The sequence below is a fragment of the Homarus americanus genome, unplaced genomic scaffold (assembly GCF_018991925.1).
Source record: "Homarus americanus isolate GMGI-L3 unplaced genomic scaffold, GMGI_Hamer_2.0 scaffold39618, whole genome shotgun sequence".
Classification (NCBI taxonomy): domain Eukaryota; kingdom Metazoa; phylum Arthropoda; class Malacostraca; order Decapoda; family Nephropidae; genus Homarus; species Homarus americanus.
In genome coordinates, this window is record NW_024716984.1 from 362,267 (window position 1) to 383,137 (window position 20,871).

Genomic DNA, 20,871 nt, shown 5'->3' on the forward strand with positions numbered 1-20,871 from the left:
TTTGGCTAAAGATACATTAAGGATTTTTTTTTTACCTCACTGAACCCTTGTCATGTCTAGTGATGCTGTAGTGTTGTGTATTAGTGATAAGTATTGAGTAATCACCTAGAGACTTGACCTAACCTAACCTAAGCTAACCTAACCTAACCTAACCTAACCTAACCTGAGAATAACACACATTTGAGGACTGTATTTATAAACCTGTTGACAGCTTATTAAAAGATGTGGGAGGAAATAGTGATGATATTAAGTGATACCTTGAATTAACTTTTTTTTCAGCAATAATAAATAGAAATCACTATGATATACAGTGAAATCTCGTTATAACGGACTTCTCTCTCCGTATAATCTGTTAAATGGGAGTTTTCACATCTAACAGACCCTCGATATAACGGACTATTATCTCCATATAGTTTCGCTAGGTTGGTGTGTCTTATATAACGGACCCTGATATAACACTTTCATTTCCATATAGTCCGTTAAATAGAGGTTTCACTGTAGATTCTTATTATCACCATTGTCACTATAGTTCACTGAGGTATCATTGGGGTTCAGTGAAGTATCATCTTGGGGTTCACTGGGGCTCAGGTAAAACAGATGTCCCTGAATGATACAATATAAGGAATTAATAAAGGCATGTACATAAACTTACTAATTGTAGTTGTGAGATTTTTTATATGTAAGACTAGACTAATAATTATTATATATATATATGCTGATAACCACAAGGAAAAGAAAACACGAAGTTCCCAAGCGCTTTCGTGTAATTCACATCTTCAGGGGGTGAGTAAAAACTTAGTTTTCTTTTTCCTTGTAGTTATCACCATATACCTGGATCACGCGCACCTACAGTGATTTTTTTGCATATATATATATATATATATATATATATATATATATATATATATATATATATATATATATATATATATATATATATATATATATATATATATATATATATATATATATATATATATATATATATATATATATATATATATATATATATATATATATATATATATATATATATATATATATATATATATATATATATATATATATAGTATTGTTTCTATACCTGTACTGTTTGTGTACAATGTTATATCTGCACATCTATATACTGCACATTCGAAATCAACATGAATTTGTATAACATAAACAATTGACAGAATATCTCGTGTAATTAACCTGGTACAGTAGTTAGAAATAAATTGATTGTAAATTGTTGGTGTATGTAATTATCCTCAGTGGAAATAAATTAATTCGTGTAAATTAACTTTTACTTTTATCTTCTTCACCACTGATCGGCTCGTTAGCCGCTTGGGCGATCGGTCACGTCTATGTTACGCACTGTAGGCAAGTACTGGGCATGCACCGGCTCCTGTGTAAGGGTGGGGGCACGCTGTGCCACCAGTGTAAGGGCGGCGGATCTCCACTACTTCTACTTTCCTGCTGAACCACCGGGGATTTTCTTCCACCCTTATACTTATTTCAACTTCTCTCTGTCATATTTCCTTCAATTGTTCTGTCTATATATTTCAGTTTATGGTTACTACATAACCTCAGTTCTTTTGGTAGCATGGCGAGGGCAGGCACGTGGGTACTGTAACTCTGGGATCAAGGTCACTTGGACAAAATAAAGGTAAATACTGAGGTGAAATGAATACCCCTAATGTACTCTTAAGAAATGGTTTATTAATATGAAATCAAAGTAGGGAAAAAGATGTCATTAATATACAACTCCAAGGTTCAACCCTTGGCTTAACTCAACTGCAATTCACTTAGATACTGTACTCTTACTTCTCACAACCTTACTGGTGTTACGTAACATTAACAGTCACCATGATCAACTCCTTGGCTTTACTCACAACTGCCATTCCAAGGGGATACTTTTACTTCTCACACATTACTCGTGTTATATGGCAGTACATTACATTACCAGACAAACTTACATCTGATACCTTCACTAGACTGTTGTTAGTACATATGAGATGCACCCACAACACACAACACGTGATTACTGATACAAACAAGTTACATGGGTTCACTTCCCAACATGGGATAATTATATTCCAGATAATTATCCCCAAACAAATACAACAAACACTGTGGACCATATAACTGCCAGGAGTGTCCCAGGGTAGAACACTCAACAACTGACGGCCGCTGCTGTGGCCGGTTGTACTCCGACACGTGGCGGGTCTGGGGTCCAGCCCCACGATGTGAGTGGAGCAGTTTAATCCTGCCGAATCGGTGACATCGTCCAATATAGCTAACTGTTAGGTATCCACCGACTCCGGGCAGCCGGTGGGGTGTTCAAATAACCCACACACTGGATCTGAGACAAATAGAGAAGCGTTACGGGGAGGACGGTGATGACTCATTCACAACAAATCTTTCGTCTCGCAACGTCAGACGACATTTACGTTACTAGTAATTCTTACACTGAGTAAATGACAATTGCACTAATACAACATGAACACTGATACTCACAAAATTGACTAAGTCAAACTGAATGGCTATATCAGCGGGGAACACATGCTTACATACCTGAGAACAAATGTAGGGCGTCACGGGAAGGACGCTCCCTCCACGCCATGGGTTTTTATACCCGTGAGTTGCCAGAGGCTGGCTACTCACGCAATGACAAAAATTACATGCAAACCCACTGTTACACATTCAAAGATGACCCTCAGTTGACATGGGTCTGGCGAATTACTAAAGTTGATTTACATAAATTAATTCAAGATTGAGCTTGTCAGTAGAAAGTGGAATATACATATTGACAACGGTGTTCACAAGGCGGGACTTACGGAGGGATCCTTGGTGTGAAACGTGTTTCTTCCAAGGGATGTTTTGCGGGTGTGAAGTATAATAAGAATCAACAGGTTTAAAACAGACCAGCAGTTAATGTGACCATGACACCTGAATGTACCTGAACCCGCTCCAGTGTTGGTCAAGTCTTGTCTTGAAAGAGTTTACAACCCTCACTCCGAAAAAGTTTGCCCTCACAGTTTTCTGGACTTGCGGCTTCTTCAATCTTGAGCTGTGACCCCTTGTGGGGCGAACATCTGCCAGCTCCAAGTAAGGACACTCGACTGAGTAGTGTCCCTTGAGATGCTTACACACCTCAATTGGGTCACCCCTTGCCCGTCTGTAGTTAAGCTAGGCAAGTTCAGGCGCTCCAATCTCTCAGGGTAGCTGAGGTGCCAAAGTGCAGGCACCAGTCTGGTGGCCCTCCTTTGAACACTTTCAACCAACTGACAGTCCCTAGCATATTTCGGGGCCCAGACGGGGTGACAGTACTCCAGATGGGGAAGCACTTCACTCTTGAAGATCGTTACGAGGGACGGACCGTCGAGATATCTGAACGACCTTCTTGTAAGACCCAATAATTTATTTGCCTGATTTACCTTCTTCTCGCAATGGCCCGAGAACTTCAGCTCATTGTCAACATACACTCCTAGGTCCTTCTCATAATCAGTTTCAAATAGTGCAGTTTCTTCATCCCTTTGGGACATAAGATACGCCCCCTTACCGTTGGTACGCCCCAGGTGCATCCTCTTACACTTCGTGACATTGAATCTCAGCAGCCATTTCTTCAACCATTCTTGGACCCCACAGAGGTCCTTTTGCAGCTCTTCACAGTCCGCTTGGTTCTTGATTTCCCGAAATAACTTGGCGTCATCGGCAAACACTTGTATGGAGGAGTGTACAACGTCAGACATGTCATTTATGAAACAAACAAACAAACTGCAGTGGGCCCAATACACTGCCCTGTGGTACCCCACTTGTGACAGGTACTGATGATGATTTCGTCCCATTAATCACCACACACTGCTTGCGGTCATGTTGAAAGTCTTCTATCCACGCTAGGACATTTCCCCGAATTCCGTACCCTTCCAGTTTGATTTTCAGCCTTTCATGGGGTACAATGTCGAAAGCCTTGGCAAAATCTAGGTAAATATTGTCGATATTACCACCCCATTCCAGAGTATGGGTCCAAATATCCAATATCTTAAGCAATTGTGTTAAGCAGGAGCGCCCCGGCATAAAACCGTGTTGGCAATCCTTTACAAGGTTGTTTCGTAGTAGATGTTCCACCGCGACATCTCTGATAATACTCTCAAGTACTTTACATATTATGCTGGTCAGGCTCACCGGTCTATAGTCGTTCGTGGAGTGACGATCACCCTTCTTGAAGATAGGACTCGCATAAGCCACTTTCCATTCACTGGGGACCTTTTGTTCATCCAGGCATTTACAAAACAGAATCATCAGGGGCTCGGCAAGCTCGTTGCACAACTCTCTTAGCACTCTGGGATGCACCATGTCAGGTCCAGGACTCTTATGGACCTGGACAGTTTATTTCTAATACCCTCTTTTGTGAACACAATGTGGGTCAGTGCTGTGTCGAACCGTCTGTCCTCAAACGCAGGAAGGTTAATTGCATCCTCTCTTGTGAACACCGAGGAAAAGAAGCTGTTCAATGCCTCAGCTTTATCCTGGTCAGAATCTACGTAACTACCATCTTCAAGCCTCAGGTCTGATACTCCTACTCACGTTTTTAATTTTAACTTTGCATTGCAGTAAAATGCCTTTGGGTTTGACTTGGCCTCGCTTGTATCCAGCCTTTGGAACTCCTTTTCAGCCCTTCTACACTCTGCCTTTGCTTGGTTTCTGGCTCTTGCAAATGTTCTAGCTGGTTAATTATAGGTTCTGTCGAAGTTAACCAGGCTGGTACATTTATATTCTATTGGGTTAGAGTAGCGAAACCCAATTGTCTGTTTCTTCCTTTTATTAAGGAACTGCTGTTGATACAATTCCTGAGTGTAAATCAACCGTAACTTCCACTATTTATGAGTGTGAAGAGAGAGGACGGCGGCTATGTAAAGAGACCGTTTAATCACGTCCTTTCGATGTGAGATTATAAGTGTGACTGCCCGTGGGTGCCGGCTTATCCGAGCTGACCCATGTGCAGGACGAATATAAAGAAACACTTCCTCACACGGAGGGGGGGGTGGACCTAAGGAATAGGCTGCCAGTTTAATCTGTGGAAGCGAGAAAAGTACTGGCCTCCAAAATATCTCTTAAGACTATCAATAACAATGGAGGGAGCCTAGATACGCCACTGGGCTGTCTCACTCAGCATGGCCACCTCTAGTTTGGGCGACCATTAGGGACTGTAAAGATTTATGGGGATTCAAGTTCACTGGAGCAGGTTCAGGTACATTCAGGAGCCGGTGCATGCCCAGTACTTGCCAACAATGCGTAACAGCGACGTGACCGATCGCCCAAGCGGCTAACGAGCCAATCAGTGGTGAAGAGGATAAAAGTAAAAAGTAAAAATATTGGTTTATTTTAAATATGTTTTCTCATATTCTGGCTATTTATTTACTTGTGGTGTTTACATTGATATGCATTTTTGGTCATCTGTAAAATAGTATTACCGTATAATACTATAGTACAGTAAAGTAGATACAACTGTAGTGTTCCCCTGATAATACAGACATATGATCATTACTCAAGTATACTGTATTAATGTACAAAACTTAATTCATGATACTAAAAACAAAATACAAAAAAGGACAAATAAAAACATGTCATTATTTCCGTGTAACAATTATACAGAGTTTACGTACTTATAATTTAATGGGGTAACAAAAAATTTCAATTCCTCGTGTGACAGAAGAAATATACACCGACAGACAACCACCAATAATACTGGGTGCAGAGATAGACAGTAGTGTATTATAAACAGAATATAATTACCGTAAACAACTAATAAAAAATAATGTCAAACAAACAAGAGAAAGTGTAAAGGAGTAATAAACCATCTGAACATTAATGTCACAAATGTTCTTAATAAATAAAGAAATGTGATCCTTTCATCTACAGAAAAATACTCCGTTAGAAATTACTGAATAATAGTTAGTACTGTACACTCAAACCTCACTAATTCAACATCCTTGGGGCTCTAACACAATTACATGTACTGTACTGTATCCTTTTTGGGTCGTGTGTAAATGATATGCTAAAATAAGATCAGAAAGCTGTTACGGTCAATGTTAATGAACAGCTATTTTGATCTATATTTTTAACATACACATGGTATATGTAGGGTAATGCCAACACTAATGGTATTTATGTGTACTGTACAGTCAGATTTTATGTACAGTAATAATTTTTGCATCTCTTTGTAGGTTCAGAACATTATGGATGAGTACAGACTGTTGTGTTGTATAATCCTTGATGAAACTTCGTTTTTCACCTTACTTACACCTAGTCTCTCTACATATAATGAATGGTATGAGTTTTGAACATAATATATGTATGTATAGGCATTTATTTTTCACCAACTGTTTCTTTTGTGTTATTTTCAGTCATATGTGAGATCTTGTATGGATGTATGAGGGTCAGCATCATTAGTGGTTTGTCACTAAGCATCATAACTTGTGGTCTGTTTCCTTATAAACCAGGTATTACCTCTTGTGTCCTCATCTCCTATGTCCAACTGAGGCCATTCATTTATGTTCGCATTGCTAAGTGAAGGGGCTGTTTTCTTGGCTTCCCTTAGGGTCATTGTTTTAGAGCTTGTATCATCATCCTCCTCCTCCTCCTCATCAACAGGTCTAGCTAGAGGTCCAAGATTCCATTTCTTCCAGCCTTTGAAAAATTTTGTTTTTCTTCCTCTAAACTTAAAACTGCCAGGTGGTGGTCTTTCCCACAGATCATGTGTGAAGCCGTCTGTAAGCACATCATATCTGAATGGAAATTCTGGATGTGCCTGGCATCTGTATAAGACAGTGTAAATAAAAATTACTATCACTCTTGTTCAGAAAAAATATGGTTGTGTATCATAAAATCATAGCAATGAGAAACTACCAGATAATAACATGATAGTTTTCATAAAATAAAAGTAATGTATACTGTGATATTTTCAACAATATTTTTCATAAAAATATACAATACACTGTACTCAATGTACTGTACCTTGAAAATTAATTTTGACAAACAAGTGTTTGATCAGCGAAGAGTATAAAGTAGAGCACAGTACAGTACAGTACAGTACAGTAAACCTTATAAATTTTTATGGCAAACACAACGAGGTGAACATTATCTTGTTCAGTTGTCATGGTCATAATGATTTCATATTAATAAACCTTTTCTTAGAGTATATTAGGGGTATTCATTTCACCTCGGTATCCACCTTTATTTTTGTCCAAGTGACCTTCATACCAGAATTACAGTACCCACGTGCCTGCCCTCGCCATGCTACCAAAAGAACTGAGGTTATGTAGTAACCATGAACTGAAATATGTAGACAGAACCAATGAAGGAAATAAGACAGAGAGAAGTATGAGATAAGAATATTAGGGTGGCCTCGGTGGTTGAGTCCGCTGCCCGTAATGGTGGCAGCGTGTAACCCCCCTTAATAAATGACATGGCTGGTTTGTTAAAACCAAATAATTCATATTATGTTCCACGCCCACAAAACCTGTAAACCTTTTGAGTCTCCCAGTTGAAACATTCGTTCTCTAACCACTGTAGGAGATCTGAGTCCTGCGTTTTCTATGTCGCATTACCGAAGAAACTCAGGTATTCCTAAATTCCGCACAGGGTGTTCATGCATTTGAATTGGTAAGAGAACGCCCTTGCTGTGCGTCAACTTAGAGATGCCTTGTAACGGCGGTTGTTTCTCTCTACTCATACTCTGCCTTATCTTTTACTCTTACTTCTCTTGTCTTAGTTCTTCAATTCAATTGTTCTTTCTACTTACTTCAATGGTTACTGCATAACCTTAGTTCTTTTTGGTAGCATGGCGAGGGTCTAAGGCACATGGGTATTGTAATTCTGATATCAGGGTCACTTGGACGGAAATAAAGGTGAACTAATGTGGGAAAAATGAATACTCCTAAAATACTCTAAGAACAGGTTTATTAATATGAAGTCAAAGGGAAAAAGAGATATTATTAACATATAACTTCAAGGTGCAACTCCTCGCTTACTCAACTGCAAACTCAGTATTTTCTTATTCACTTATTTTCTTAATTTTACTCCTCTGCAAGTTACTCAGATATTACACTCTTATTACTCACACCCTTACTGGTGTTACTTTACATTACATAGCAGGACCAGTTCCTTGGCCCTACTCACAATACATAGTTACATGACAACTCCTTGGCTCCTCTCAACCGCCAATCCCAGTGGGTTTTTACTTCACCCACATTACTGGTGATACATTTCATTACATACATGGCCAACTTACAGATGGTACTTCACTAACTGTTGACAGTGAGATGCACTCACAACACACAACATGTTATTACTGAAACCAACAAATACAAGGGTCCACTACCCAACATGGGATAATTATTTCCAATTAATTATCCCCAAGCATATACATCAAACACTGCGGGCCATAACTTCCAGGGAGCATCCCAGGGTAGTACACTGGGGCTCACGACCGTTGCTGTGATCGGTGGTAGCCAGACACATGGCGAGTCTGGGGTCTAGCTCACAAGGCGGACCTGCCGTCTCAATCATGTTGAATCACCGACATCAATGCATATACTGATCCCTGCTGGTTACCCACCGGCTCAGCAGCCGATGGGGTGTTCAGAGGACACCCTGGATTCTGTAGGACAACGAAGTTGACGTGAGGAGAGAGGGAGGCTCTTTCTCCTCCTCGCACTGATTTATATACTCGTGAGTTGCCAGCGATCGCTTCTTACGCAATGACGGAAATTACAAACAAACTAACTGTTACTCATTCAAAGATGACCCTCAGTTGACAAAGGTCTGGCAAATTACTTGAGTTGATTTACACAGACTAATTCAAGATTGAGCTTTTCAGGAGAGAATGGAAAAAACGTATTGAAAACTGTGTTCGAAGGCAGGATTTACTGGGAGGGATCATGAGTGTAAGCGTCGACGGGGAAAAACACGCTTCTTCTAGGGGATAGCTAACCAGCTACCCTCTCCTGTTCTGCGGTCGTGGAGTATAATAAGAATCATTAGTGTTAAAACAGACTAGCAGTCAACGTGACCATGACAGTCTGATTGCAGATGAAGCATTCAAGATCCGTTGTGACTGATGTTGAAAGCTTCAATTGTATTTACTGTTAGCATAATTGTCAATATAAGTCAGGGTAGAATCTGCAGTGAGAATGAGGTATCATTGACGTCGGCCCTAGAGATATCAGTGATTGTTGACCAAGGCTGAAGTCACCTTTTTCACATATGAACATCAGAGAATCTGATGTTCATATGTGAAATTGTTGTAAGGGTGTTAATTACTGTGAGAGGTTTGAACAATAGACCACGTTCTTTGTAGACTTTATTCTCACAGCGTCAGCTGGTGACTCGCAACTGGGCGCTGCCACAGACAAGCTCCCACCTCAACCATGGGAAAACATATCGTACGATGGTACTGTACTCCATTTCACAATCTTACAATTACGAAAGTAATTAATTAACCTGAAGGGAACTGTCAGACCAGGTATCTTTGAGAATCTGACAGGGGTAACCTGATACTGCTTGTCTTAGGCTCCGTCCATCAGGGACTGCCATCCTGAACCTTGAAATCAATTTAATTCTTGCCTTCGACAGCTCAGTCAGAGCGTAGTTTGAAAAGGGAATCTTAGAAAACTGAAATAAGTTCGTAGTCTCGTTTCACACATCAAAGTGTACAGTGACGGAGTTCGTTGAAATAGTTGGGTGAGTGGAGCTCGGAGCTGGGCGAAGGAGGAGGAGTGCGGGACACTGACGCTCCTGGGCCTCAGTCCAGCCTCTGAAACTCCTCCACCCACATGTAATGTCCAGCTATATGTTATACCTCGCCACATTAAGTGATTTTGACTGAGTTAATAGTTTTAATATGCAAGTGATACAGTAACGTAACTGATGTGTTTTAAGTTAACTATTCTTACGCCCTTAGCGTCCTTTTGAAACGTTGACGTTCATGTCAACAAACAGTCCAGCGTCTGAAACCCCTCCACCCACTCGGGTAAATTCGTGAACACGAGCGTCAGGAACTAACCACCTCCTCTGGGGCCTAGTCAACTGGCCAGCAGTTCACCTGATGCATTTACTGTCCAGCTTGTTGATCTCACAGGCCGAGCAAACACCACCAGCCCCATGATTATTAGGGATGAGTCCACCATTCAGTAGGGCTATGTTGTGGCTGTGTTATTCCTCCGAGTACACCTGTATGTATTCACCTGAAATGTCTGAGTGTTTGGAGTCAGTAAGAATAGGTTGACCACCACTTTGCTTGTTGGCAAATGTATCACAGTAGAGGAGAGAAGCTACTAATTCTGGTGATGTTAAAGTATTAGTGTTGGTACTGTAACTGGCATCATCACCACTTAACCTAATGCTGCTCAAAAGTGCTATATAAGAGTATTGTTGTGTGTTCTTGTAAATGTACACCCAGTCATGGTGTAAGTGGAGAATGTACCTAAGTTTAACAGTACAAAATAAGTAAAGCCAGGGAGTTGACCCCTGTTGTTGAGTATTACTGAATTTTTTCATAAAATATAACTTCATTCTAATAAACCATTTTATTTGTATGTTATATCCCGTCATTCTTTCCCATTGTTTGATACCAGAATTACAATGTACCCACGTGTCATAACCCTCGAGCCACGCTACCAAAGGTCAGAGGTTATGAAGTAACATAACTAAACTATAACTACTATTTATACTGGATGAAATAAGAAAAAGAATGAAGGAAAAAGGTAGAAGAGTTTAAACGTTAACCACAATGGGATAAATTAATAAGAAAATACATGAAAGAAAACACGACCTTATACAGTAGTGTGTGTGTTTGATCAACATTCCTTCACCAATGATGAAAAAGCTTCAATAAGCTACAGTATATCCAAGGTTTAAAAGGCTCCTCTATGGTTAATGCTATATAATACTGTACGTCTGAGGTTAACTGTTTACTCTCTCGCACTGTGATATAATAAGAGGTGGTTCTTTAATGTTACCCTTTGTAGTCAGGGAAATCCATGAGTCTCGCAGCACCCTCTGTGTCCAGCTTGTTGAGCATCACCATTTCCTCGTAACTCAGCTGGAACTTTGTGATATTCTGAAAATACGTCAGGATTACTGTCTCAAACTAATAGAACCTCACTACGTATATCAGACTATTTGGGGTGGGAATTAAGGCCTATCCGATATATTGAAATTTCAATTATCTTTTATCCTAATTAATATTATAAATACCCCTGTATCTATCTAGATATGTAAAGTACAAGAAAGTTTTACCTGGAAGAATAAAAAATACTGTACAGTACATAACAAGACACAGCTGGTTAATATAATGATGCACCTTTGTCAGCTCATTCTTACTATGCTAGAGTGGCCATTAATAATAATAATACTGTAGAGGAAGTTCCATTATGCTTCTCTCTTTAAATTTTCATCTATTTATCCATGATGCTCGTCATTAATGTGTCATCATCATAAAAACTACAGTTGCCATAAATAATAACAAATACCACTTGAACTTTCTAGCCCATTCTTTTAGATTTGTTTGACCAGTACTGACTGAGACAGAGTGGCCCAGCTCTACTACTACCACTATCTCCCTAACCACTGCTTTAACCTTTGTATGAGAACTATGCATGCCTGTCTCTTACACACTAAAGCCTTCATTTGATTTTTCCTTAATTGGGATTTTTTAATGAAAATGGCAAGATTTGTTTCTGGTGGAAGGTGTGACTTGATTGGCCACAATTCGTGAGGCGCCTGCTCGTGATTTTGTAGCGGCGCTTTCAGTCTGCTCACGCATGCATCTCCAGGACTCGCCCTCCTTCAGGACCCTCCCTCCCCTTCAGCCAGCCCTACAACACCTAACAGTTCTGCCATATGCCACAGGGTGAGTATAGATTTTTTTTTTCGTTATTTTTCCATGTTCAGCACTTCACAATATACATAGACCTGTTAGAGTATTTTCCAAAATACAGCAAAAACAAAAATATTTGGCTAAGAATGCCCTGGGGGACAGGGAGGGGGGAGAATCAGTGCACAAAAGGACAACCTCCAACCTTTCACTGGACTTAAAAAGAGTGACCAAGAATAATAGATTAATGTAGATGCCATCCATTCACAGATCTAGAGGCTGGTCACCATGGCCTGTCTTAATTAATCCTCCCAGTCTCTATTTCTCCAGGGACTCGACTCTTACTCCTTCATCCACCCCAGCTCCGCTCCTCCTACCTTCAGATCTATGGTAAGTCTCAAGCTCTTTGATATATACAGTAAGAGTAAACTGACCTCTTCCTAACATTCTTAAGCTATTTATTGGACAAACTGTGTCGCTAAGAAGAAAAACAGGCAAAACAACAAATATCCTTGTGAGGAAGGCTTACCTACCTACTGCACTGCTTTCTTCTTAACACAAGTACTGTATACAGGTGTCACAACAGTAAGTGTAATAAGACATGAGGGAAGTAACATCATTACCTCGGAGTTAGCTTGGTAATATGTTTGTGTGTGTGTGCATGAGTGTTTATAGAGAACATGTTCATAATGTGCCTCAAGTCCAGGAAACCATTGTCATAGCTTTAATTCATGAACACAACTTATAGAGGTGAGTTGGGGAGGTAAACTTCCTGACACATCCGAATTCTTTAATGTTTCTAAAGTTCTTATGTTCACACACACACACACACACACACACAGGGGATATGAACCTTTAAATTTAGAAGTTGATGAAAGTTGATAGGAATATTTATCAAGGTAAAGATATAATGCCCAACATATCCTCCATTACAGCAACAACAGAGGCAGATCCAGGAATATCAAAAGGGGGGGGGTCTAAGAAGTTGTGGTTGGAGGAACATGGCAAACACAGCAAGCCCACCCAGCTTGGGGGGAGGTGCTGTAAGCCCCCATATTTTTTTTTTTAAATCTGACCAATATTATGGGTATTTTGAGATCATTTCGAAGCCATGTACACTTGATATTAAGAAGTATTCTAAAGTCAGTAGTAATTACTTCTTACTTAACAAAAATGCCTGAGTACATTACTGCATTAAAGAAAATGTATTGGAATTTTCTGATGATAAGGGGGGTAGTGGGTCCAAACCCCCAGGACACCTCCCCTGGATCTGCTCCTGAACAAAAACGGATCCTTCGCTGAGGGATAAATTATTATCCTCAACATTACACTTTAAACTGACATCAGAGTGACAGACACTGGCAGATTTCAGTAAAAAAAAAAAAAAAAGGTGCAGTATACAGTAGGCCTTTTTCCCATAGGGTGTGACTCCTTGTGGGGCGGATCTCTGCTAGCTCCAGGTATGTACATTCGACTGAGTAGTGCCCCCTGAGGTGTCTATACACTTCGATTAGGACACCCCTCGCCCTTCTGTAGTATAAGCTAGGTAGTTGCAGACACTCAGTTTCTCTGGGTTACTGAGGTTCAGTAGAGTAGGTACCAGTCTGAAGGCCCTCCGTTGGACATTTTTAATCAGAAGATCATGATGACATTTTTAATCATGAAGATCGTGATGAGTGATGGACCATCCAGATATCTAAATGACCGTCTTATAAGACCTACTAGTTTTGTTGCCTGATTCACCTTCTTCTCACAATGGCCCAAGAACTTAAGTTCATTATTAACATACACACCTAGTTTTTCACATTCGGTCTCAATTAATGCAGTCTCTTTGTCCTGTTGGAACATGTGATATGCCTCCTTACTATTTGTGCGACCCAGGTGCATCCTTTTGCACTTTGTAACATTGAATCTTAGCAGCCATTTCCTCGACCATTCTTGAAGCTCATAGAGATCTTTCTGCAGCTCTTCACAGTCTGTTTACTTCTTAATTTCCCTAAATAACTCAGCATCGTCTGCAAACATTTGTATGGAGGAGTGTATAGCTTCAGTCATGTCATTAATGAAACGTACAAACAACAACGAGCCCAATACACTGCCCTGTGGTAGTGTGGTACCCCGCTAATCACAGATACGCATGACGATTTTGTACCATTTATCACCACACACTATTTGCGGTCATGCAGAAAGTTTCTGATCTATGCTAGGACACTTCTCCGAAACCCAAGGTGAGTCAGTTTCTACCCACCTCTTTGGCTGTTTTATTGAATGAGGTCAGGTGCACTCTGACCTGATGATGACCTCAACATGGAAATATCAGTCACTTTGGGATAAAAACTACTATTATTTAGTACAGTGAAACCTTTATATAACGGACTTGTTTCTCCGAATAATCCATTAGATGGGGTGTTTCACATCTAGCGAACTCTCGATATAATTGGACTTCCCTCTTTATATCGTTTGTTAGAATGAGGTTTCACAGTACAATGCAAAGAAACACAGAACTACATTAGCCAGGAGGTACATACAGCATAGATCTGGTCCTGTTCATCTCTGGAACAACCAGGGAGCATGCAGACAATATTCTGCTGGGTGAGGAACTTCACTAATATGACATTGGCCACCACTCCATGGTCAGAGGCAAGCTTCATCACTGTGGGATGTTTCCTCAACACTGGGCGGTCCTTCCTGAAAGAAACACAGAGACGTGACCGACCACCCAAGTGGCTAACGAGCCAATCAGTGATGAAGGGGATAAAAGTAAAAAGTTGAAAGATACTAACTAGTTCAGTACCCAGAACAAGATGGGGATAATGTTAAAGATTTATCCTTAACAAGATAAATACCCAACTGACCCCTGACCTTAGTTATGGAGCCATTAAGTATACATTTGCGTGATCTGGGTATTGCTCCAGTAAACAAAGCGTAACTTAAAAATTCAAGACGAAGAGTAAGCAAATAGATGAAGATGAAATGCAGCGTCTATAGAACAGTCACTGATAGAGAGTATTAACAACTGTCCAAACAACACTTAGTTATACTGAACTGTGTTAGTGAAGAGAGACCAGTTGTACGTACGTAATGTATTAGTGTGTGTATGTAACGTGAAGATGTTTTGTGACTCCTGAAGGATGTTGAGGGGTAATACTGGGGGTACAGTATATAAACCTTAGGAGGGTACACTATAATACCTGCTGTACTTAACTAAAACTGTTTATGAGTGAGGCAGAGGGAGCACAGTGCTGTTCTCCTTCACTGGGAACCACTTCTGTGCGTTTAAGTACGTGGTTATGCATGACAGGGTACAGTACAGGACAGGACTTGCTGGATGATTACAAGGTGTGAAGGGCATCATACTGGTGTTATAAGACTCATGTGGGGGAGTGTTGTATACTGGTGTTATAAGACTCATGTGGGGGAGTGTTGTATACTGGTGTTATAAGACTCATGTGGGGGAGTGTTGTAAGACTCGTGTGGGGGAGTGTTATAAGACTCATGTGGGGGAGTGTTGTATACTGGTGTTATAAGACTCATGTGGGGGAGTGTTGTATACTGGTGTTATAAGACTCATGTGGGGGAGTGTTGTATACTGGTGTTATAAGACTCATGTGGAGAGTGTAACATCAGTGCTAATTACAGTAAATAAGACTCACGTGGGGATGAAGGTGGGAGAGCCAAAGATGTGTGTAGCTATAATCTTGATACGCCATTCCCTGAGTATCCTCCTCTCTTCCTTGCGCATGTTGTATACATTGATGTCCATCTGAACCATGTGTGGTGGGAACCTGGCCCCTGAGGAACAGTATAGCAATATAAATAAACAGTTTCTTAAAGCCTTAATAACGTGGTAACAAAATATATGTGAATATATTACTTTACTTTTTTTAACTTTGGCATGTACAACACACACACACACACACATCTATCTATCTCTCAATATGTTAGTGCTGTACAGTATAATGTAAGGTTAGAAGAACTCACTTTCAATTCTATTAGAAAAGCTTTAACCAGTTGCTGTACACTGTCTCACTGTGGTAGTACTGTAGAAGAGGTTAAAGTGCAGTAGGTGAAAATGTATTTACAAAAATAGCTTCGATTTAAATTTTTTAAAGAAAGATTTTACTTTCCCCCCATTGTTGTATGTGCACCAGTGACTCATTGTTCCACATTCTTACAACACACAATTCACATTCTGAAATTTAAGACGAAGACATACAGTGTATTATCACATTAGCCACCTAGCTGCTAAGGGCTCCCTCAGCTGAATAAAATCCTTAGTCTTTCATGAGAACAACAAAAGCAGCAACTTACATTGACATATTGTGTTTATTTGGTCGATGTTGAAGTTACAGAGACCAATGAAGTTGGTGTGGTTCAGCAAGAACTGTTGACAAATGTAAACATTAATATAAATATAAACTTTTATCATTTAGTTCACTGAAGAACATGTGACCACAAAGGAGCCTTCCATTACTGTGAATACCAGTGTGAATACTACAAACCTATTTAAGTATTTATAATAATATGAGAGCAGATAAACATACATCACAAGAAGAACATTAATATAAAAGAGTCCATTCAGTCTGCACTGCCAATTGACTGGGAACATCCAGAGGAGGACCAAACTGATGCTAGCACTCACACACACACCTCACTTACCAAGAGGTGAAAATGTATACAAATGCTTCGTTTATACTACAGAAGGCCAAGGGACAATTTAAACGTGATATTACTGTACTGTACTGTACTGTGCTCAAGACATGTGGAGATATTTTGAGTTAGCAGACAGCCACCCCACAGCCTTGAGTTCATGACTTTTCATTACAGAACTGGCTAGTAAGCTGACAAGTGACAGAGAGGATAAAGTACAGTGTACAGTAATTATGTAAAATAAACACTGACCACATTCTCTGGTGTGAGTGGCTGAGGGATATAGTGGTGAAGAGTCCCTTTGTAGATCAGTCATCAGTCACTAATACAACAGAAAGGCTCCTTCACTTCCCAGGTACAGCACTTCAACTATGTATTTCCAGTACTGTACTTTAGAAACAGTAGCTAATAATAAGTGGTGAGAACTGACCTGGTCCTCCATGGTGCGCCACACACGGATGAAGTCACTACCCTCATCAAGGATACACTCTCCTTTCTCATTCACTGGACAAACATCGTTTAAGTCCTTGCCTGTGTACAGTAGATAAAACATAACAAGTAGTGGATTATCTAGTTGGTAAATAACCTGATGACTTATTTAATAAAGATCTCATTAACCATTAGTGCTTTTGTTAGTCTATCGTTCTTGTACTTTATGTATTTGTGCTTATATGTGTCACTGTGCTGTACATGTACTACTGTATATATCTACTTGTTGCATCTGTAACTGTCTGTACTTACCTGTGTATCAGTACTTGTATGTGTAGTAGTATTATGCACCTGTATTTGTATGTTTACCTTTGCCTATACATTATTGTACAGGTTTCCCCCGATTTATGATAATCTACGTTAACGTTAGTCAGGTTTTAGCACACATCTTGCGCTTAACGATAGGCAAATTCCACATTACGATAGTTGTCGGGAGGCTAAACTCTCTGATGCAGAATGTAAAGATTGGGGAAGTGTCTCTCTCCCTTCACTTATCACTCCCATGATGGCCATTTACCACAAAACTACTTTCCCATCATCTGAGCAGTTCACCTACCCAAGCGCCGCCTGATGGCCACCCTGCAAATCTCATTTCTGTGCTTTGTTGTAACGTGATCACACCTGCCCTCACTCATGTAACCAATGGTATTGTTATTTATCGCTGTGATATTTGCTATTATTGGTGATTGGAAAACACTATCATTCATATTTTGCTCTGCTTTGGTGACTGAAGTGATCAGTGTACAGTAACTCTGTAACTTTGGCTAACAAGCGTCCTGCCGAGTCTCCCATCTCTGGGAAAGGCAAGGCTTCTAGGAAGACTATGTCTCTGGAGACCAAGTAAGATATTGTTATACAGTGAGCTTCTTATTATGAATGTGGTGAGAAGTTTTTATTTATTTATTTAGTTACTGAAGGTTAACTTTGTCTGTGATACATGTGTCAGACAGGCCAGGAATTTATCCCATTGAATATGTTAAAAAACTCTGGATTTACATTAATTCAACTTATGTTAGGGTTTCCCTATCACAGATCAGATGATACCTGAAGTCTCATCTGAACTGTACCTGAACCCCTATGTGTACAACTACAGTACCTTTATATGTAGATGCGTATACATGGTACTGTACCTATAGTTACATGTGTGCATATATACTGCACAGTACATATGGACGGATCCAGGAATATCAAAAGAAGTTGTAGGTGGGGGAACGTGGCCAGTCCATTTTAAAGCCATAACTACTTGGTATTAGGATATATTCTGAGGTCAATAGTAATTACTTTTTACTATACAAAAACACCAGAGTACAATACTGCATTAAAGAACAGTATTGGAATTTTCTGATGAAAAGGGGAATCCAGACCCCCAGGACCCCCTGCATCCGCCCCATTGCACACACACACACACACACATACTACTACTACTACTACTACTACTACTACTACTACTACTACTACTACTACTACTACTACTAGTACTACTACTTTGCTGTCACTCGGAATCAAGTATGACGATCATCAAGCTATGATACAATGATATGAGTTATTGGGGATGTCACCTTCATTGGTGAATTTTGAGGTGACTAAAGAGGCCGATACGGGGAGGGCTACATCTAGTGCGGGAGGGGCGGTGGCAGCGTCTTTCCGGCGTTGGCGCTTGTCTGCCTCGGTTTGCAGTCGGGCTAATTCGAAATTATTGACACCTTCTCGTGTGGTGATCCTCCAAGCGTTACGATGTGGAGTAATCGTCTCCCAGGTGAGGGGGTCGATTTGGCACTTTTTCAGGTTTGTCTTAAGACTATCCTTATACTTTTCAGTTGCCCGCTGGTGTTACGTTTACTATTCATTAGGTGACTGCAAAGTGGCTGCTTTGGCAGTTTACTGTTGTCCATGCGGGTAACATGGCCAGTCCAACGTAGTTGTTCATGGATAATGGTAGCCTCGATGCTCCTACAGTTGGTGTTAGCAAGAATACTCGGAGGATGGAACGTAGACTAAGTTTGTGAAAGTTTTCAAGTGCCTTAAGGTGCCTCCTATATGTGAGCCATGTCTCGCTGCCATATAGCAGGGTGGGGAGGACCACTGCTCGATATACGTGCAGCTTTGTAAATAATTTCAGTTCCCTACAGCTGAAGACACACACACACATACACACAAACACACACACACACAAACACACACACACACACACTCACCTTGTAAGCCCACAGGCCCCTCCACGAAGCAGGCATCCATCTCTTGTACGCCGAGGTTTCTCCTTGACAATTTCATAAATTTACTCGCAAGATGTCCCTCGTATCCTATCATGGGCACCTGAAACAAAAATATTAAGTTTGTTAAGGCCATGGCTAGTGTGCACCTGAGAAAGTGTTCATACACACACACACACACACACACACACACACACACACACACACACACCTTACTAGAAACGAAGAACTGCCTCCTCTTGTAGCCTCTTAGCCAAGCCTTCTCATATATCTGGCCTATCACCTTCTCACAGTTGTGGGAGTAAGCGCTCTCAATGTAGCTAATTTTCCTGTTGACAGCGTGGGTCACGTTGCGTCTTGTAAGTGTAATATCCTCCTGTAATAATGATGCAGCAGTGGTATAGTGACGATACAGTACTGATACTTCCACAAACTCAAATACCCCAATCATACACAACTAACGAAACCTAACCATACCTAACCTAACCACACCTAACCTAACCAGAATAGGGCTAATCAGACCTAATCCAGCCTAAAACTAATACACTTTACACAACAAACCTAAAATACACAAAATAATCTACATCGATGCTCAATTTTTATCTCAAAACTTTTAACTCAATATCAAGATCTATACAGTATTTCTTAAACTACAAAAACCACCATAGTATATTTTACATTCATCTTAGTGCTGTATCCCAAAAGAGGCAAAAAATGTGAAGTATCTAGCCTTATTTCACCCGTCCATGCAGGTTTATGCTTCCTGGGATCACGGAAGAGTCCATTAAAACGATACATCTCTCTCCTCACAGGTCAATCTACTCTCCCCTCACAGGTCAATCTACTCTCCCCTCACAGGTCAATCTACTCTCCCCTCACAGTCGCCGGATAACTGACTCTAAATTCCAATTTTTTCCCTCTATATAAACTCCTAAATTTTATCACGGATTTAGAAGTAATTTAAAATATAAATATTCCAAATAAAATACCAAAATCTGCGTTATTAACCAGTGGAATTAATACTAGAATTTACGTTTAATATAAGGAACTAGAGAAATATTTTACTTGTTTGTTAATACGGGGTGTTTTAAAGACAAGCTGGCACTAGGGAAGGGGTGACATTGGTGGGAGAATGGCAGAGAAACTTTTTAATTTTATCAAGTTTATGGAAGTGTATTGCTGTTTCTCTGAGCTGTAGGACTAAAATGACACAAGGAAAATATAACGAGAAGGAGAGATGGAGGGGAAGGCAGGGGTTTGGATGAAGGTCAGGTACTGTACAGTCTCCTTCAAGATTCTTGGAACACTGCTGGAGACATCTGGAAGCCTTTGGCCTTTGTAGTTAATGATGATTTAGTTATAGTTAATGATGATTTAGTTGTAGTTAACGATGAAGTAGTTGTAGTTAATGATGATTTAGTTATAGTTAATGATGATTTAGTTGTAGTTAACGATGAAGTAGTTGTAGTTAATGATGATTTAGTTATAGTTAATGATGATTTAGTTGTAGTTAACGATGAAGTAGTTGTAGTTAATGATGATTTAGTTATAGTTAATGATGATTTAGTTGTAGTTAACGATGAAGTAGTTGTAGTTAATGATGATTTAGTTATAGTTAATGATGATTTAGTTGTAGTTAACGATGAAGTAGTTGTAGTTAAT

General features: G+C 40.0%; 2 protein-coding genes across 3 annotated transcripts in view; one reads left to right on the plus strand and one right to left on the minus strand.

Annotated features, from left to right (window-relative positions):
• LOC121858775 overlaps positions 1–12,250 on the plus strand; it is a 64,007-nt gene extending 51,757 nt beyond the window's left edge. Inside the window, exons 35-36 of one of the 2 annotated variants that reach the window (XR_006087509.1) lie at positions 11,734–11,896; positions 12,176–12,250. The gene's annotated coding sequence lies outside the window, so the exon portion shown is untranslated. The remainder of the gene's footprint in view (positions 1–11,733; positions 11,897–12,175) is intronic. The other variant, XR_006087508.1, reaches the window with a different exon arrangement.
• Positions 562–20,114, minus strand: LOC121858776 (1,5-anhydro-D-fructose reductase-like). The gene is made up of 9 exons (XM_042355408.1): positions 19,888–20,114; positions 19,421–19,585; positions 19,195–19,312; positions 16,941–17,041; positions 16,172–16,244; positions 15,514–15,652; positions 14,389–14,548; positions 11,004–11,104; positions 562–603 (listed from the first exon to the last, which is right to left on the minus strand). Exons 1-9 carry the CDS (start codon positions 20,005–20,007, stop codon positions 585–587), a joined length of 996 nt encoding a protein of 331 aa, XP_042211342.1. The 5' UTR covers positions 20,008–20,114; the 3' UTR covers positions 562–584.
• Positions 20,115–20,871: the final 757 nt, after the last annotated feature.